Consider the following 19,386-nt stretch of genomic DNA (forward strand, 5'->3'; position numbering starts at 1 on the left):
CACATAAAATGATGCTTTTAACGGTAGTTAACTTTTGGTCTTTTCAACAATAGTTAATTACCGTTTCACATGTGCAACTTAAAAAGTATTCATAATACAGGTTTGAGTGTTCATAATCTATAAAAAGTAGCAACGTGACTCACAAGGAGGAGAAGGTATTAGCAACGTTTATATGATTTACCTCAAAATTTTTATTTTATGAATCAGGCAATGATTCATTGTTTAATATATTGTATATTTTTTGGTACAATGTTTAATGTATTATTTATTAGGGAAGAGAAAATACATTGGCCTTGGCAGCTAGCATATATATCTTTTCTTTAAAGATGAATTTTGGTAGGAAAGTAAAAAGGAAGAACACGGCACTGTCATAATAATAAAAAAAAATCAATTTTTATGTTACGAATTTAATTATTGAGAATTTGGGGTTTTGATTTTGATGAGTTTAAAAGAAGATTTGAGGTGAGCATAACATAAATTCGTGATATTTGAAGATATATTTGTGTAGAATTTTTTATTTTTTTTTATTCAAGGAAGATGATGAAGATTCAAAGGAAGAAGATGAAGATGATGGACATGTTCATCTTATTTTTGAATTTTTTTTTTATTTTTAATAAAAATATATTTAAAAAAATAAAATTATGTATTTTTTTAATAAAAATGAGAAAAAGATTTATATGTACTTTTATGAGAGATAAATGATCTAAATGAGAAAAAAAAATATAAAAGACCAAAGTGTTACAGATAAATAAGATAAAGAAACCCTAATTGCCAAAAAAAAAAAATCATAGCCGACTAGGAAATGAATATTCAATTTTTTATTTTTCTAACTTGTGATCACCCTAAAAAGGAAAGTTTAGTCAAGACTGAAGGACAATTATTGCCCATTTTAGTCAACATTGAAGACTAGCTAGGTATGTTTGTGAGGCTGAAAACAGAAACGTGCTTGAAAAATTCCAATCATGTGTATTCATAAACAGATAAGACTAGTGTAGTAGCCAATTAGCTAAAATCTAAACATCATCCTCACCAAACAAAAATGGCTGAGGGAGAAGCAACAGTTCTGAAATCTCTTGAGGATTTTGGTCCTCAAAAGAAGCCCAAAAGGAACAAGTTTGCTTGTGCTTGTGCTATCTTGGCTTCTATGACTTCCATCCTACTTGGATATGGTAAGTACAAATACAACCATACCATTAATTCATTTCTATCAATATAACATCAAAAGGAAGATTTCTTAGGAATGAAGCTATCAAATACTAGTGTTATAGTATATTCTGAAAAAAATTAGAAAACCATTTGTTTGTACAAGAAAGAATAGAGATATAAGGAAATATAAATATACAAGCTAGTTAGAAAAATTAGTTAGAATAATATGTGGTAGTAGTAGTTAAGTGTTTAGCAATTTTTATCAATCAATATGAAATTCTACAGAATTTTTCTCTCTATCAAGCATACAAGCTTATTTTTTATATAAGATGAATCATGTGATTTATAAGTTATAACAACGATGATGTTATTATTGTAACAGATATTGGTGTGATGAGTGGAGCAGCCATCTATATAAAAAGAGACCTTAAAGTAACAGACGTACAAATTGAAGTTCTCCTAGGTATCATAAACCTATATTCTCCCATAGGTTCTTACATTGCAGGGAGACTTTCTGACTGGATTGGTCGACGTTACACGATTGTTCTTGCCGGTTTGATTTTCTTCGTCGGAGCTGTACTTATGGGACTTTCTCCAAACTACGCATTTCTCATGTTTGGTCGTTTCTTTGCTGGTGTTGGCATAGGGTTTGCCTTCTTGATTGCTCCTGTCTATACCTCTGAAGTCTCCCCAACTTCATCTCGTGGCTTCCTCACTTCCTTGCCTGAGGCAAGTTTTCTATTTTTCACATTAATTATTTAATCTATGTTTTCTTCAATACCGTCGTTGAGATTACGATTTTCTTTTATAAGAGACTAAGAATTGATTGAAGTTTTTTTAACAAAGAGAATTAATTGAATTAGTTAACTTTGTGAACATTGAAGTAAGTTTAAAAAAATTCAACTTCCAGTCATCATCAACCAGCTAAACTAAATCCATGTTTATCAATGTTGCCATAATAAATAATTTAATCCATTGAATGACATGTTATTTTCAGGTATTTCTGAATGGAGGGATTTTAGTTGGATACATTTCAAACTATGGATTTTCAAAGCTCCCACTCCGTTATGGTTGGCGAGTGATGCTTGGAATCGGTGCCATCCCTTCTGTAATCCTAGCTATGGCCGTATTAGCCATGCCCGAGTCACCTAGATGGCTCGTTGCCAAGGGTCGATTAGGAGAAGCCAAAAAAGTTCTTTATAAAATATCTGATTCTAAAGAAGAAGCTCAGCTAAGACTAGCCGATATTAAAGAGATAACAGGGATCCCCTTGGACTGTGACGACGACTTTGTTTCAGTCACAAAAGTTCAAGGCAAAGGCGTATGGAAAGAACTATTTCTTCATCCTACACCTGCAGTTCGTCACATCTTTATTGCCTCCCTCGGGATTCACTTCTTTGCACAAGCCACTGGCATAGATGCTGTTGTTTTGTATAGTCCCAGAATCTTTGAGAAGGCTGGGATCAAATCCGACACAAATAAGCTTCTCGCAACTGTAGCTGTTGGATTTGTGAAAACAGTGTTCGTCTTAGTGGCCACTTTTTTATTAGACCGCGTTGGGAGGCGCGTGTTGTTGTTAACCAGTGTAGGTGGGTTAATAATCTCACTTTTGACATTGGCGATTAGTCTCACTATTATTGATAATTCAAACGCCACACTGACATGGGCTATTTCGCTTAGTATAGCAGCAGTGTTATCCTATGCAGCTACTTTCTCAATAGGATCAGGTCCAATTACGTGGGTTTATAGTTCTGAAATATTTCCGTTGAGGCTTCGAGCTCAAGGCGTGTCTATTGGTGCAGTGGTGAATAGGGTCACGAGCGGGGTCATCTCCATGACTTTTCTGTCCCTGTCCAAGGCCATCACCATTGGTGGTGCTTTCTTTCTTTTCGCTGGCATTGCAATTCTCGCGTGGATCTTTCACTACACTATGCTCCCTGAAACACAGGGCAAAACATTGGAGGAAATAGAAGGGTCCTTTGGTAATCGATGGAGGAAACCAAAAGCCAGTGCCACAGCTGAAGGAGTGAACGGAAAAATCCAGTTAAGCACCAATGACAAGAGTTATACAACTATGGATTAGCTTAGGTAGGTCCTTCGGAAGTGATGCAACTATGTAATACTACATTGCAATCCATGTTATGTGTTACTCTGGTCACGTGAAAAATCACAATCTAGATAAGCACAATTTATTCGCAATTGAATGGACCATGATTCAGTGAGCAATTAAAACTGTAAGGTCCAAAATCACATGTTATAACTGTTGATAAGATAACCATTTTAAAAGTTATGAGATATCATGAATAATACTTTGTATATCATGGATTGATTTCAAACAATTTTTTCTGCTTCAAGAATCAGAGTGAGGTTCGAATAAACTAACATGAATTTGCCAACTATGTTCAAGGACAAAACTCAATTTGCAGGCTCAAACTAAGATTTGATAGAGATAAACTTCAATTCAAATGCACTAATTATATATCTCTAGAGGTGATATATACAAATTTTGTTCATGTTGCAATACCAATATAAAAACTGGGCACAAGAATAACAAAAGTGAGCAAGGCATAAGAAAAGAATATTGACAACACAAAAAAACAAATGTCTTCATTTTTATTGATTGATAGTATTTTTTCGTATCGTCAATTTGAAGAAATACTTTGAAGTTAAACAAACATGAATTTGCCAACTAAATAAGTTCATGAACTAAACTTAATTTGCAGGCTCAAACTAAGCTTTGAGAGAGATAAGCTATATAATTCATATGCACTAATTTTATATCTCTAGTGAAGATATACAAAACTTTAGTTCATGTTGCAATACCAAACTAAAAACTCGGCACAAGAATGACAGAGGTGGACAAAAGTGGCCAAACTCAATGGCAGAAGAATATAGAGAATACAGAAGAAAACAAATGTCTTCATTTTCATTGATTGATGGCATTTTTCCTATTGTCAATTTGAAGAAAGACTTTGAAGTTATCGATATTATCTATTAAAGCCGTTGATGAATGCCACTGACATGTTGGAAGGGTTGATGCAAGGATCCAATTCCAAAGAATAAAGAATATGACAGTTGCTGTGCTAAGACAACTTCAAGAAATAATTGCTTTAAGGGCATCCTTCACATATGAATATTTGAATGAGAAACCCAGCTTCTTGGCTTGAGTAGGAACCACTCTTTGTCCTTCTAAAACCTGCAGAGAGATTAACAGTGCATTTCATGGAATTCATATTAGAAGATCGATATGAATTGATGACATGGTAACCAGAAATGATTCCTTACCACAGTAGCACCTTCTCCAAGAACAGCCTTGAGTGCAAAGTCAGGAACCGGCAACCATGAGGGACGACCCAAAACATTTCCCAACTGTTCACACAATTCTGATAATCGCACAGGATTTGGTGCAGTTCCATTGATAACTCCTAATATCCATAAACATGATTCAGGGCAATGCAATAAGCTTGTCTGTTAATCAAGACTAAGTTTGTTGAATTGACTTAATTGAGTGTATCTATTGACACAATCACTTGGGAGACCATTTGGGAGAGTTGATGGATACGGCGTATGACTTGTTCATAAGTTGTTCTCAACTTATTTTCATTAGCTCTCCAGGATAGCTTATGAAAACAGATAATAGGATATACGAAAAGACTTTTACTTTATTTATCTTTTGTTATAGAAATATCTTATACACAAACACTTATATGATAATCGCTTAATTAAGAGGTTTATCCAAACATGGCCTAAAATCTTCAAACCATTACTTTGTGCTCCATATTGGTCATATTTCACCGTGATACATTAGTTTAAGGTGTCGGCTAGAATAGATGACAGGGAAAATGGATAATCTGATTATAAGTATTAGACATTTTATTTGCAATTTTTGAAGAATTTGACAAATCCTGTTTTTGAGATAGGGCAGTATATAGTTTACCTTTGTAGGATGGATTTGATAGTGCTTCATATATTAAATTGACAATGTCATCTAGATGAATCCAGGAGAACCTGTATGGAAAAGCAAAAAAGAACCGGAACATGACTTCTCCTAGAAATTAAGACGAAAATAAAACGCAAATCGCAACAATGCATTTGCATCGTGACATTAGGAAATCGAATTCAAAACAAAAAAACATGCACATATCTTGTCAGCAACAGCTTAACTGTATAAATAGAGTTGTTTTGCAATTTAGAAAACATGCCACGGTGTAGTGGAAAATTGTTTGATGGATGGTGTGTAAGTAGTGGATTAAAAGGAAACTATAAAGAAACCAATTACGAGCGCAAGAAACTGAGTAAAATACCATTGATTTCCAGAACCTAGAGGTCCGCCAGCAAACATCATGAAGAGAGGTATCATTTTAGCTGCAGCGGCTCAAAGATGTCATTATCAGTTAAACTTGGACAACGTGAAAAATCTCATAAATTATAGATCATTTATATGTTTTTGAAATAATAACACCCCATAATGCCTGAAAAGATAAGTGGTTAGTACTGGATACCTAGTGCTCCACCATCTTTACCAAGAACAACACCGATGCGAATTAGAGCCACTCTAACATCTCCATTAGCCTTTAGAGCCGTTGATTCCCATTCTCTGCAAACCTGAAAAGATGAGCAGATTCAGTCGACGCAATCGAGAAGCTACAATTGTACATAGAGAAATGTTAGACTTTGGAATGTACTGATTCTGACAAATATGTTTATGTAATCACAAATTATTTCATCAATTGTGATCATGTCTTTCCCAAAATATAAAGGATTGTCAGAATTTTTTTAGCATGGCAAGATAGCTGTTAATTACCACATTCACATTGTCTGTGACGCCATCTGTTGAGAGGTTCAACACCATCATTTTGCAAACATTTAACAAGACAGACAAACAATATCCTTATGAAATTTGTGAGTAATAATCTTAAAATATTTTTCAGCAAAGCAAACTTGGTTTTTCTATTTTCGTATGAGATTTAAGATCTTATAATGTTTGCAATAATAATAACAAAAACAATTTTCCTTTACCTCAGCCAGATAATCCTTTCCTGATGGACTTTGTTCATCAAAGACTTGTGTCTCACTGGTGCCTGGACATAATTAAGTAAAAGGAAAATGAAAAGCATGCTCCAAAAGCAATACATTTTCTAACCAAAGCATTTATTCAACAACTGTGGATCATTTTAATTAACAATAAAAAAAGAATCAACCAGTAGAGAACCAGTTTGGGCATACAGACATACCATAATAACCAACAGCTGTTGCACTAACCAAAACTTTGGGTCGAATTTCATCTGGTGTCCTTTTTATCAAATCTACAACCTTCGCAATGAAATGAATAAATCAGCAGCAGAATAGGCAATGTTTCATGTAAGTAACTGTATCTTATGTCGATGAACATATGTATTTATCACAGTAAATTTTTAAATAATATTCCCTCAATTGGAATGCATACTTACTTTTGAGGTTACTCTAACCCTGCTCTCCTTGATTTCTTTCTTTATCTGAAGCATTAGCAAACACCATTAAGAGGTAAGGCAAAAGATAACCAAATTAGCAAACAAAGAAACCAAATTAGTTCTAAGGAAAAAGATAACCTCTAACTAGGTGTAAGTATATATCATTTAAATAGTGAGAGTAATAGAAACATGGAAATAACCTCAGAAGACCATCTGGTACTTATCGGCAATCCGGCCAAATTCACAACTCCTGTTGAACCCTGAATACAATCTTTCCATTCTGGTTCCCCTGCAATCTTGACTCCTGGAAAGTCTTTCACTGGAAATACCAAGTAAGAATTAACCGATTAATTTAGAGTGAAGTATATATTTAACTATGAGTATGCTTTGAGGAATACAAGTTATATATGAATGAAAACCAACAACAGATATGGTGCATATAAGATAAAGTAAGTTAGATTTAGGTATCATTTTGATCTTTTGAAAAAATTGGTAAACGAGTTTATGGGCACATGTTTTTGCAAAATGTGAGGATTGTTGCAAATTACTACATTAATATATTACCTTCTTACCCGGAAAAATTAGTTCTGCTTTAGATTTAGAGCGTGTCAGGACATGAACTCTGTGATTTTCTGCAAAGATTGTAGTGAAGAACAGAAATTAGCTTAATTGTTTAGCAGCAAGAATATGAGAATTCAAATGATATAAATAGGATTCTTCATTCTAAAGATAAATCTTGCAGAGTAGTGATATAATTAAGGAAGCTTTTCCACATGTTGCAAATATTTACCGGTCTTTTAACTCAAGAGCCTCGAAATCTATAACGTTATATATTTTGAAACATAGGAACTATGACCAGGAGAGTACAATACAACCCCAATGCACCTTCTATGATAAACAAATAAATGATATATATGAGAGCATTGGGAAAATGCTAGGTATAAATGTACTAAAAAACGGGCATATATTATGAAGCAAATGTAGAAAGGCCTAGTAAGTACTGCCAGAGATGGAGGGCTAACCTGCTTGCAGCTTTTGCACCAATCTTTTACCTATAAAACCTGTTGCTCCAGTTACAGATATGATCATTTGATCTCCCTGCAAAAACACACTCGGTGATGATTTTGAACGAACTAAAACAACCAATAATAATAAAAACCAGAGATAAACTTTGAACATTTAAATAAAAGTCTTAATGTGAAACGCAAATTACTAATGTAATATTTGATAGAAATCATGTCCAGGTTCAACGTGTCTTGTAGTATCATGATACCAGACATGCTGAGGCAAAATTTAATATTTTGGATCTAATTGCATATAGCTCATTCCTCTTTATACTTGGCTAATAATCTATCGTAAGGTAGAAAGCTGCAAATCATAGATATTGTAGCTAATTAATACAGCTACGGATGGCACTCCATGAAACTGCAGCCAATAACATTTATTTGGAACATTATTGAGTATGACTCATATTCGGTGATAAATGGGTAGACGCTCGAGCGTAGAGGAGCGAGTAGAGCTGAAAGCACAACAGACCATACTATTTAAACATGATTTTGTACTATGTAACCCCTAAACATTGCATAATATAAAACTATAATTAGCCAAAGTTTGAAGAGGAATGAGCTATATGCAAATATCAACTCTTGTACCTTGTTCAACATTAGATCCAAAATATTAAATTTCACCTTAGTGTTTCTGGATCGTGTGCATAATTGACCGGACTCCATGATCAATCATTGTATTTTTGTGTGATTATCTTCTTATTTTAGAGCCAGATTTTCTAAGCTAACAAACATTAAGAGCTAATGAGCTATCAATCCTAACCCAAAATTAGGTCTTTGCAACAAAATTAACAACTAGAACAGTCTCACTCAGAATGATTATATACAAGGAGGCAAAGATAATGAGTAAACTAAACACTAAACACCTTAGCATGAAGTAAAACTTTACAAACACCATTTAAAAAGAAGTAAAATCAAATGGGAAGCACAAAAAACTATAGAAGATACCTTGGAGCCTTGATCAGTGCCACACCAAACTCTGAACCTCCTAGCCTCTCTGGTCTAGTAAAATGAAAATGAATTCAGAAATGAGTTGTAGGCATAGTAAGATATGAACACTTGTGAACACCGACACTGGACACGACACTGACACACTTGACACACTGACACGTAAACATCGATAATAATTTATGAAAGTAGAAGTAATCAGAGTGTCCTTGTCCTAAGTGAGCATGGGGTGCAACGCAACACCGAGAAAATGAAAATTGAAACTTACAAAGAGGAGGGGTTGAGGAAGGTGAAGAGAAGGAGAGACGGTATGAGACCAAGTGAGAGCTGTAGCTCTACTGATTTCCATAAGATTAATCTTTTGCTATGCACAGTTTTGTGTAGTTAGTAGCAAAGATGAAAGATCCCTCTTGTTAATTCTCAGCAACAGCATCTACTACTTTGTTATGCACATCATTGAGATTATTCTTGTATGGTTTCTTCGTGGTTAATTTGGAGCCACAACAACCACCATTTCCATATCCACCACTTATTTTAAAAAGGTTTGTTTTGAAAATCAGTTAAATTATAAGGACTGACGTTTAATTACAGTTTTAATTTTGCACCAAACGAGATTAACTATCAAATATTAGCACTGCTCTTTAACAAAAAAATTCGATACACATTCATATAGTTTTTTTAGTTGAAATCTATATGGATCCACTAATTTTATTTAGAATTCACACAAACTTGAGAAACTCGTTTAAATTTCCTTTTGTTGAATAAATTAGAATAGTAATTAAACTTCACAAATGCAGCAACCACCCAACATATTATAACGTCTAAAATAATTTTTTAACTAAACATATTATATCTATTATTTTTACGTTATTTTATGTAAATGAGATACTAAAAAGTGTAAAAGGATACAATTCATAAATACGAAAATTTTTGTCACTGATCAATTAATTAGATTTTTCTATCTTTTAAATAAAAAAAAATCATACACAGAATATGTCACTATAGAATCTTTTTTTCAATTGAGATCTAACTCCACTTTGCAATGAAACCTTTAAAAAATGGAGTCAGATTAAATGAAACCTTTAATAAAAATGACAACATTTTTTATAGATTTCCTATCTATGTAACTCTCCAATGGGGTTTTGAAAGTGAAATTTCACAAGGTTCGTATTTTTCTGTGATTAACAACTGTTTTTTTTCATATAAGTAAAAAAACGTCAAGAATAGGATTGTTTTTCTCCATTATTTTTTTGTTATGTCGATGATATGTTGTAGAAAATAGGAATGCTTGCTCACTGAATTGAGAATAATGATTGATATTAGAAAAACTACTTTCATGCTTATGTGGTGTGCATCTTCAGTTCCAGCCACCATAGGGTTCATATTTCAACAAACTAAACAAGTATATGCTTTCAGATTTGATACCTTCAGTTGAGACTGAAATGGTAGAGTTGCAAAGTTTTTTTCTTTTTGACTCGGTTGCAAAGTTGTTGGAACACCAATATTTTTGTTATTTTGTATAAAAAAAAACCCACCGTATTGGAACTATGAAGGTGGGCGTATGATGTGGATTTTTACCATATCGTACCAGTATTTTTGTAGGGTAAGTTACACTAGCCTCCCCTGAGGTCTCTTTAAATGACACAGACACCCCCTCTAGTTTCTTATTTAGCACTAACCTCCCTTGGTGTTAAACACCATTTAACTTTTGTCAAATAAAAAACAAAAACAAAAAAACTCATGTTAATGTTGTCTTTTGATCTCCTCCAAACCCAAAATTTTCATTCCTCCATGGAAGCAACACAGAAAACATAAAGCTCATGTTTGTCTCTTTGGTTCTTGTCCATTGGATAGATTCCATTCTCGTACATCATGCTTTTGTGGATATCTATTGTCTTGTTCGTTTTGCTGGTATTGGAATCAAGGTACAAAAAAGGGCAATTTTCATGGTTACAATTTATTTGAATATTAAGTTTCGTCCCAAACCCATTTGCCTTTAAAATAATAACAAGCTTCAATTGATTGAAACTTTTGTGAATTGTTGGGAGGAAATGTGACAAAAATCAAAGCCAAAAAACCTTTTGACTAAGGCTTTGTTTGGATGACAAAAGAAAGTGATAGGAAAGAAAGTAAGAGCCTGTTTGGTATCACGTTCCAAACCAGAATTGCGCTTCCCGAGGCAAAGCAAACGTGAAAATCCTGAAGCTGGAAATTGGAGCTTCTGCTTCACGGTGATTTTTCACCGTGCTTTTCAAAAAGCAACGGGATCCCAAACAGGCAATAAGAGGAAAGATTGTATGAGGAAAGAAAAAGAGTGGAAAGTGAGAGGATTGTTTTGGTTGTTTGGTATTGTAGAAAGTTGAGTAGAAAGTTAAAGGACCACAATTATAGCTGTCGTCTAATATGAAAAGATCCACAAATGCATACAATTAATATTCGCAACTAAATCATTACACGCACTAGTTTCAGCAGCAGCAGTAAAAACAAAGTAGGCTCAAATAATATGGCATGATACGTTTATAAGGAAAAAGGGACGAAGCTTAAAAAGCTTTATTAACCAAAGATAAACTACTTATACAAACACCATCAAATGACAGGTGGAACTATTGCTTTCAAAGTAATTGTTAAATACTGCAACTGGTGTCCAAACATCACTAAACCGCACAACTAAAATTCACCCCCTCGCCTTCTTAATAAGAAGGTTGGTGGTCAAAGAATATTTTGCAACACAGCTCCTTACTTACTCGGCTCTAGACTGGCCAGCACGAGAAGACAAGATAATGCCAACAATAAGACCATAAAGGGCAAGAGCTTCAGCAAAGATGAGGATAAGGATCATTCCAACGAAAAGTTTTGGCTGCTGTGCGTTGGCTCTGCAGGAGAATAATTGTTCAAAGGAAGGAATTTATTAGGAATGGTTATAAACAATACATATCCCAGTATCCTACCCTATAGATAACAATTGCAGGCTAGTACAAGCAAAATACATGTTTCATCATAAATCCTACCATACTAGTACTACTATATTTTTGAAAAGGCTAAGGACATGTGGATATGTACCTCCTAAAGGTATTAAATCCTACCATACTAGTACTACTATATTTTTGAAAAGGCCAAGGACATATGGATGTGTACCTCCTAAAGGTATATTTGTATTGGTAGTATAGGTTGGAACAGGAATTAAATAGTTCAGTCAAAATTTCATAAAATGGATGTTATCCTATTTCATTTAATTCGACTTCATTCCACCCTACACCGCCATACCACCAATCCAACCACGGACTTTGAAAACAGTCAACGAATGTAAATAAGAATACAAGTCAGGACCCATATGTCCACTAATAGAATGCAATACAACATCGACAAGGTTTAAAAATTTAAACATCAATCAAAACATACCCTAAAAAAACTGCCAAGCAATGTAAATAAGAACTGAGGACCCACAAGTTCCCCAAAAGAATGCATATCTAAGTTTCACACATGATGGGCATGTTTGGATTGGCTTATTTAAGCTTATCTACTTACATAAGTTTTATGAGATTGTTTGAGAGGATTTATGAAAACAACTTATGACAATTTTCATAACCTTTTTTCAAATTATTTTCATAAGTTCCCCAATATAGCTTATAAAAACAACTTCATAGCTACAAATACAATATACAAAAACAATTTAACATTATTTTTCTTCTACTATAAAAATAGCTTATGCCTGTGCTATAAGCTACAAATAAGTTGTTTACTCAAACAGGCCCAAGTGTCAATGTGAAATTCTATACTTTAGTATCAAACCAAATCAAACAAAAAACAAATCACCCCAAAACAAATTTCAAGTTTAATCACACAAACCAATTAGAAAGGCAAAAGAATTATACCTAACACCAGCATCACCAACAATCCCAATAGCCATACCAGCAGAGAGCCCGGCAAGACCACAAGCAAGACCGGAGGAGAGATGTGCATAGCCATCAAAAAGGTAATAAGATTTGGCCTTAGGGTTAATTCCAGTACTGATAATAACAGCAATAATAAGACCATAAATACCCAAAACACCAGCCATAACAACTGGTACAATCGACTTCATCACGAGCTCGGGTCTCATCACACCCATTGAAGCCACACCAACGCCACTCTTCGCTGTTCCGTATGCAGCTCCCATACCTTCGTCCATCAATTCAATTCAAATCATCAGTAACATGAATCACATAAATCAAGATAGATCTAATCCCTATTCTCTAGTTGTTGATCACAAATCTCGAACTAATTTATATAATTAATGATGTTTTTTTTTAATAAGTCGTGCATCGAGTTGATTGAAATTCAAATTATTCAAACGGATCGGAACGCTAGATGAATAAAAAAATGAATATACAAGTATTGAAGTATGAATTTACGAAATTGAAGATTTAAAATTGATAGAAAAAAAAGAGAAATTGAAAAAGGATCGGAAAATAGGAGAGATCTTAGAGAAATTACATGAGAAGACGAGAGCAGCTGCAGCTCCAAGGAAGCCAAAGAAGGGTGCAGTTTCATCGCCGCTGAATGGAGCCATTGATACTGCAACGACGTCGTATAGATCTGATCTTGTGATATTTCTCAGAGAGAGAGAGAAGTTTCGATCTCTGTTGTGTTGTGGTAGAGGAAGATGATGATGATGATGGTTAGTGAACGTGGATGATTGGTTTGCCTTTATTTATAGTTGGTTTATTTGTTTTTTTGTTTCATTTAATTATTGGAAGATTTTCGGGTTCCATGTGGTTTGGGTTAATGGATATTATGACCCGGATCCGGATTAATTAGTGGAGCCCAACTTGTCATAAATAATGTCATGTGTTGTTACGTGTTTTGTTAATTGCTCAATGCGCCCTCCACATTTTTCACCTATTGGGGTGGTAACTACGTATCTATGAAGCCCGGATACTCCAAAATGGTGCCGTACCCGTGTCGGATAAGTATCGGATACCGATACTCCGCGGATACTCCGGATACCGTATCCCAGAAGTATCGGAATTAATTATTTTAATTTAAAATATATATTTTATCGGATACTTAAAAGATACTTGACGGATACACACAGATACTTATAAGATACTTCACACAGACGTATCCAAAAAAAATGAAGTGTATAAAAATGAGATTGTGTTGTGAAAATTTAAGATACGAATCACTATAATTACTTTTCAATTAACAAATTAAATATTATGATTTTGGTGGATGAAAGTAACGAGAGAGGGGAGATTTAATCAATCAACATTAAACAAACTTTGTTTTGAGTTCTTTTATTGATACATTTGTTGATATCCTAACATATGAATGAAAATAGAATATGATTTATACAAAAACTTTACATTTTTTATTTTGATCATATGTATTTTTTTTTTTTTTGTAAATTGTAACTTTTATGATTATATAGTATGAGTAATCAATGTTTTTTTTAAGTATTTTACACGCATATAAATTTTAATATAAATATTTTGTTAACGTATCTTAGCCGTATCGTATCCTAAATTCTAAAAATTTCGCGTATTCGCGTACCCGTATCGTATCGTACCCGTATCGCACTACGTATCCGGGCTTCATGGCTACGTATCAATGAACATTGGTTTTGTTGTTTAAAGGTGGATCGGGTGCTAGAATTTGATGGTTGTTTTTGTGAAATTTTGAGCAATTCAAATCAAAGAGCTCATAGCGCAATTATCAAACCCTGTGATTCTTAAAAGCCCCCAAAGTATGTTTTTATTTTATTTATATATTTTTTGGGTTAATTTAACTCTCTAAATTACACAATCTGGATGAAATTTGTTCTATTTGTACAATTGAGATATGTAAAATCATATAGAAAAAATAATAATTGAAGTGAACTGTTTCGGTTCTAATTATATAAGAAAAGTAACACTTTTTAAAAACTTTAAATGGTAACTTTCGAAGAAAATTTGTGTAATTAATATATTCAAAATTGAAATATTTAACTTTTTTAATGAATGATTTTATGAGCGTCCTCGTGAGCTTAGCTCAGTTGGTATGGACAATGCATAAAATATGTAAGGTCCGGAGTTCAAACCCCGGCCACCACAAAAAAAAAAAAAATTATGAGCATTTGTTAGCAAGACGCAGTGTCCAACTCGTTAGCAAGACGCATTGTACAATTAGAAAATTGCTCTTCTCCCATCAAGTTTTGTTCACTCCCAACTGAACTTCCAAAAATATTTCCATGTGATTTATGTTACGCAGGTGTTAAACCAACGCGACTTAAGTCATGTTAGCTGCAATGATACATCTCGCGTGAGTTAACTCACGTAGGATATAACCTAGCGTGAGTGAGTTAACTCAAGTAGGTTATAACCTCACTGTGAGTTAACTCAGGTAGGTTATACTTCAGCTTACCGAATGTGAGTTAAATCACGTATGTGTATTTTGGTCGGTTTGTATGGGAGGGAGATTTTTTGTTGGGAGAAGATCAATTTTCTTACAATTATCATGTCCTGGGAAGCAGCTTTGTTGGGCTTGGGCTATTCCAGACATAGTGGCCCAATTTTGAAGGCCCGTCTGCTATATATAGCATTGTCAGTGTCGGAGTTGCAGAGGTAAGAAGGAAAGAAAGAAAAAATGGCAATCACACTGAACAGCGGATTCAAGATGCCAATCATTGGACTTGGAGTTTGGCGCATGGAAGGACAAGCCATCAAAGACCTAATCATCAATTCCATCAAAATCGGTTATCGTCATTTTGATTGTGCTGGTATTTTTTTTTTTTTACTCCTTCAAATTTGGATTTCAATCTAGTTTTTTAGCTCATTGTTTTGAATTTTGATTGTGTTGTAGCTGACTACAAAAACGAAGCAGAAGTTGGAGAAGCGCTTAAAGAAGCTTTTGACACTGGACTTGTGAAAAGAGAGGATCTTTTCATTACCACCAAGGTACAATTTGATTATATACATATGTGAAATAGGTTTACATTTACACCGTCGATGTATACAAATTAAATCTTAATTGTATTGTAATTATAAAGAAAGAAACAGCAACAGGGAAAACAAATATCGTCGATAGCTATTTTAGAAAGTTGAGATAGACAGGTGTTTCAAGCAGTCAAATTCATCCATAATTGATTTTATCCCAAATAGATTAACAATTTCTACTTAGTTATTATGGCTTAATGGTATCTGGCAATTGAATCTGATTTCAGCTTTGGAATTCTGATCATGGACACGTTGTCGAGGCTTGCAAAGATAGTCTTAAGAAGCTTCAGTTAGATTATCTGGATTTATATCTTGTTCACTTTCCTGTAGCCACTAGGCACACTGGTATGTTATGTTTGGTTTCTAGTGATTCCCTTGACTTTTTAGTTTTGATGATATGTAGAAACTCTTGTTGTTGGCTTTCTCAAAGTATTGATATACTAATTGGAGTCATATATATAGTTAAAATATATCTACTTTTAGTCAAATCTGCTTTATGCTTTTTAATAAAATATTTCTATACATTCTATTTACTTGGTGAAACTGCGCCTATCAAAATTTTGGTTTGGGATATTTTAAGGTTTAACCATAGTTATCAATAGGCATGAAGAGGCAGCCAAAAAAAATGTTATAATGGGGTAGTGGAGAGTGGAATGACGTGACATGACATCTTTTAACATTTTTTTTATATATATAAATGCTAAAACATTGGAAAATTATTCATGATTCGTGAACTATTGACATCTAATAATAAAATGGCATGGCTCTTGAGCAAAACATAGAAGTAGTTAACAAGGAAACAAAAGAAGGTTAAGTCTAAAATCCCCGAAGTACCCCCATCTGAAACATCTCTTTACAAGGGTGTTTGTAGGGTCCCTCCCCTGTCGTGGCCAATAGCTGCTATTATTTGCACCTTAAATCCCCCAGCGATTGCCCGTCCCCCATCTGAACATCTCTTTTTCTATAGCTAGAGAATAGTGACAGTCACCATTATTGGCCTCTATAGATAACTGTGAATTTAACATGTGATCTAAAACACTCGTGTTCTATAATATAATTTTGCCACATTTCTCACACATGCAGGGGTTGGTACTACTGATAGTGCTTTGGGTGAAGATGGGGTGCTGGACATAGATACAACCATATCCCTGGAAACTACCTGGCATGCGATGGAAGGCCTTGTTTCATCGGGCTTGGTTCGCAGCATAGGAATCAGGTCTAATTTTGTGCTGCAAGCAATCTTCACTGTGACTTCTAGAAGTTGCTCTGGAAATCCTTTTTACGACTATAGTTTATGTGATGAATTTTACCTAATAATAAGGAAATAGTCAAATGAACAAAGATGAAAACAACTAATGACCAAACTTGATAGGTTCATGAGGACTGAAATTATCTCTCTAGTAATTATTCAGACGCGCCTTAAAATGTGCCCTACAATTCCTGCATGCACGTTTATGTTATTTTGGGATGATTACTTGCAACTTATAAGACTTAACCAAGTATTTTGCAATATTCATCATGATATTACGAACGGTCTTTCTCAGTAATTAAGAAGTGAATTGTATTGACATTTACAGACATATTCAAGACATTTTGTGTGCTGGATCCTTGTCACATGTTTCATATTACATTTAGCTATTGCCAGTTTACCGCCTACCCTAATGGAATAATAATGCTTAGTTGCTGTTGATGGGCTGTTTGTCTAATCTATTGAAAAGGGGAATGTGTTGGATAACCCGTCTTAAGTATAATTTGTATGGTCTAATATTCATGTTATTGACTTCAGAAATCTTTGATTCTATTTAATGAAATCACAATCGGACAAAAACTATTTGCAGCAACTATGACATCTTTCTGACTAGAGATTGCTTAGCATATTCCAAGATAAAGCCTGCTGTAAATCAGATTGAAACTCATCCATACTTCCAGCGTGAGTCTCTAGTCAAATTTTGTCAGAAGCATGGAATTTGTGTAACAGCCCACACTCCACTTGGAGGTGCTGCAGCAAACAAAGAATGGTTTGGTACAGAGTCATGTTTGGATGAGCAAACTCTCAAAGTGAGTTGTCATTAACAAGTTCCAACACATATTAGTAGCCTATTATCTTATCTTATAACCATTATCTATCCAAAATCAGTAAATGTGACTAGTGTTGCGACTTTGATTTCAGGGTCTAGCTGAAAAATACAAAAAGACTGCAGCCCAGATTTCTCTTCGTTGGGGGATTCAAAGGAACACTGTTGTCATTCCTAAAACATCAAAACTGGAGAGATTGAAAGAGAACTTCCAGGTATTTGATTTTGAGTTGTCTAAAGAGGACATGGAGCTCATCAACGGTATGGACAGGAAATATCGAACTAATCAACCGGCCAAGTTTTGGGGCATAGATCTTTATGCATGAGAATGCCCTTCCTTTCTAAACATGTATCATGGTCATCCAAATATGCTAGAAAACATCATGACCTTTCGACTTTGAGACTTGTATTTTGATTTGGCATATGCTAAACTTTTGGACCATCCATTGTAGCTCATTTGAGTAGATTTTATGAACTCTGCTTGGTAACGATAGTAAAATTATCTACCCGCTGTTATCAAATCTTGTGGACCAAATGAGGGAGAATCCCGAATATTTTGTTGCTTAATTTGCTTATCCATTTGTTTACTCCCATCCTGGTCCATTTGGTCATCCATGTGAGCGTTTGGTTGATAAGTTTTCGAAATATTGAAAAGGAAAGTATAAGCTTTTGTAGATTTTCTTAATTAAAACTTAATATTTTCAGTCTAGATTAGAATAAAAACTGTGAAACTTCAGGTCCTGCCTTGGTGAAAAATACAATAAATTTTGCTAACCTTTTTTAGTTCATCTCTTGCCGTAAAAAGATTAATAAAAACAATGGAAGATCAGCTGAATGGGAAGATCAACTGAATGGGTACTAACTGGTTTCTGGAGTTTTGATCTTCACGAGCCTTGTTATGCAAAAATGAAGTCGATATCTGCAACACTTCGTCATAACTAATTTCAGTGAAAAAGGTATTGAATGGTATGCTTAACACTTAAACTCTTTTTGTATTTAAAAAGGTGTTGCAAGAGTTGCAGATTTCGATTAAAAGGTAAAAGGAAAACATATGTCAAACCAATACCCACACTTAACAGTTTATCCAAACCCACACTTAAACTGTTTTCACTGAAATAATTTAGCTGCCTTCTATGTATAAATAAACTGTTTTTATAATCAAAGATGATTTAAGGTCAAGTTAATTTCGTGTAACTTGTTAGCTATTTTTTATAAACAGTCTTAAAGATCTTATTGAAATAAGTTGATAATAACTTGTGAATAATCCTTTCGTAGAAAACAGCATTTTCCATTCAATAATGTCGGTTTATTCTTTAATCACATTCACTCCTACCTCGCATCTCTTGGTCTCAAGTTAATTTCTCCAAGGTCTGATTGGGGATTTACTTCACTGGTTTTGTTTCTCTCTAGTTGTTCCAATTATTAAGTCAAAAAAATTATACTTCTATCTAGAATGGTAAGAGTACAAGTTCTTTTCTTATACAGAAAATCAATGGATAATAAAGTCAAAGTTGGCATCGACTGTCGAATATAGGGGAAAAAAAGAAACCTGAGATATTTCAAAAACTATGCCATGCCATAAATTTTCTGGAATTTACAATATATCCATAGCCATTTAATACTATGTCATGTAGTTAAGACTTGTTTTTGAATGTTAGGTGCTTTGCACCAAAAAGTGTTCAAGCAATTTTTTTTTATGGAGCATGAGTGAGTACCTAATAGGTATAACCATTCAAAAACTCAAATTAAC

At 34.1% G+C, this 19,386-nt stretch overlaps 4 protein-coding genes across 4 annotated transcripts; 2 read left to right on the top strand and 2 right to left on the bottom strand.

The window, feature by feature from the left end:
* Positions 1–1,000: 1,000 nt before the first annotated feature.
* On the top strand, positions 1,001–3,485 carry LOC146931163 (polyol transporter 5-like). Its single transcript, XM_085702657.1, has 3 exons — positions 1,001–1,169; positions 1,529–1,875; positions 2,144–3,485. Exons 1-3 carry the CDS (start codon positions 1,040–1,042, stop codon positions 3,227–3,229), a joined length of 1,563 nt encoding a protein of 520 aa, XP_085558783.1. The 5' UTR covers positions 1,001–1,039; the 3' UTR covers positions 3,230–3,485.
* Positions 3,486–3,740: 255 nt separating this feature from the next.
* Positions 3,741–9,051, bottom strand: SULA (NAD(P)-binding Rossmann-fold superfamily protein). Its single transcript, XM_085702658.1, has 13 exons — positions 8,877–9,051; positions 8,609–8,662; positions 7,619–7,694; positions 7,169–7,228; positions 6,797–6,915; positions 6,597–6,641; positions 6,381–6,459; positions 6,166–6,227; positions 5,649–5,751; positions 5,451–5,511; positions 5,084–5,154; positions 4,432–4,571; positions 3,741–4,342 (listed from the first exon to the last, which is right to left on the bottom strand). Exons 1-13 carry the CDS (start codon positions 8,955–8,957, stop codon positions 4,241–4,243), a joined length of 1,053 nt encoding a protein of 350 aa, XP_085558784.1. The 5' UTR covers positions 8,958–9,051; the 3' UTR covers positions 3,741–4,240.
* A 2,083-nt stretch (positions 9,052–11,134) lies between these two features.
* LOC146931165 (V-type proton ATPase 16 kDa proteolipid subunit) lies at positions 11,135–13,271 on the bottom strand. Its single transcript, XM_085702659.1, has 3 exons — positions 13,082–13,271; positions 12,481–12,766; positions 11,135–11,481 (listed from the first exon to the last, which is right to left on the bottom strand). Exons 1-3 carry the CDS (start codon positions 13,155–13,157, stop codon positions 11,349–11,351), a joined length of 495 nt encoding a protein of 164 aa, XP_085558785.1. The 5' UTR covers positions 13,158–13,271; the 3' UTR covers positions 11,135–11,348.
* Positions 13,272–15,191: 1,920 nt separating this feature from the next.
* LOC146931166 (NADP-dependent D-sorbitol-6-phosphate dehydrogenase-like) lies at positions 15,192–18,157 on the top strand. Its single transcript, XM_085702662.1, has 6 exons — positions 15,192–15,344; positions 15,428–15,522; positions 15,789–15,906; positions 16,645–16,777; positions 17,400–17,619; positions 17,732–18,157. Exons 1-6 carry the CDS (start codon positions 15,212–15,214, stop codon positions 17,960–17,962), a joined length of 930 nt encoding a protein of 309 aa, XP_085558788.1. The 5' UTR covers positions 15,192–15,211; the 3' UTR covers positions 17,963–18,157.
* The last annotated feature ends 1,229 nt before the right edge of the window (positions 18,158–19,386 follow it).

Source organism: Medicago sativa, chromosome 4, assembly GCF_051527215.1.
Source record: "Medicago sativa cultivar Bolivia chromosome 4, Bolivia_mono, whole genome shotgun sequence".
NCBI classification, from domain to species: domain Eukaryota; kingdom Viridiplantae; phylum Streptophyta; class Magnoliopsida; order Fabales; family Fabaceae; genus Medicago; species Medicago sativa.

Excerpts from the sequence above, each read along its gene's own strand:
- SULA (XM_085702658.1), bottom strand. The coding sequence starts at position 8,957 with ATGGAAATCAGTAGAGCTACAGCTCTCACTTGGTCTCATACCGTCTCT. Across the intron at positions 7,695-8,608 it reads GCACTGATCAAGGCTCCAAG|GGAGATCAAATGATCATATC; the intron begins GTATCTTCTATA and ends GTGTTTTTGCAG. Across the intron at positions 4,572-5,083 it reads ATCAAATCCATCCTACAAAG|GAGTTATCAATGGAACTGCA; the intron begins GTAAACTATATA and ends TATGGATATTAG.
- LOC146931166 (XM_085702662.1), top strand. The coding sequence starts at position 15,212 with ATGGCAATCACACTGAACAGCGGATTCAAGATGCCAATCATTGGACTT. Across the intron at positions 15,907-16,644 it reads TGTAGCCACTAGGCACACTG|GGGTTGGTACTACTGATAGT; the intron begins GTATGTTATGTT and ends TCACACATGCAG. Across the intron at positions 17,620-17,731 it reads TGGATGAGCAAACTCTCAAA|GGTCTAGCTGAAAAATACAA; the intron begins GTGAGTTGTCAT and ends CTTTGATTTCAG.
- LOC146931165 (XM_085702659.1), bottom strand. The coding sequence starts at position 13,157 with ATGGCTCCATTCAGCGGCGATGAAACTGCACCCTTCTTTGGCTTCCTT. Across the intron at positions 12,767-13,081 it reads AGCTGCTCTCGTCTTCTCAT|GTATGGGAGCTGCATACGGA; the intron begins GTAATTTCTCTA and ends TGATGGACGAAG. Across the intron at positions 11,482-12,480 it reads GTTGGTGATGCTGGTGTTAG|AGCCAACGCACAGCAGCCAA; the intron begins GTATAATTCTTT and ends ATTCTCCTGCAG.
- LOC146931163 (XM_085702657.1), top strand. The coding sequence starts at position 1,040 with ATGGCTGAGGGAGAAGCAACAGTTCTGAAATCTCTTGAGGATTTTGGT. Across the intron at positions 1,170-1,528 it reads TTCCATCCTACTTGGATATG|ATATTGGTGTGATGAGTGGA; the intron begins GTAAGTACAAAT and ends TTATTGTAACAG. Across the intron at positions 1,876-2,143 it reads TCCTCACTTCCTTGCCTGAG|GTATTTCTGAATGGAGGGAT; the intron begins GCAAGTTTTCTA and ends TGTTATTTTCAG.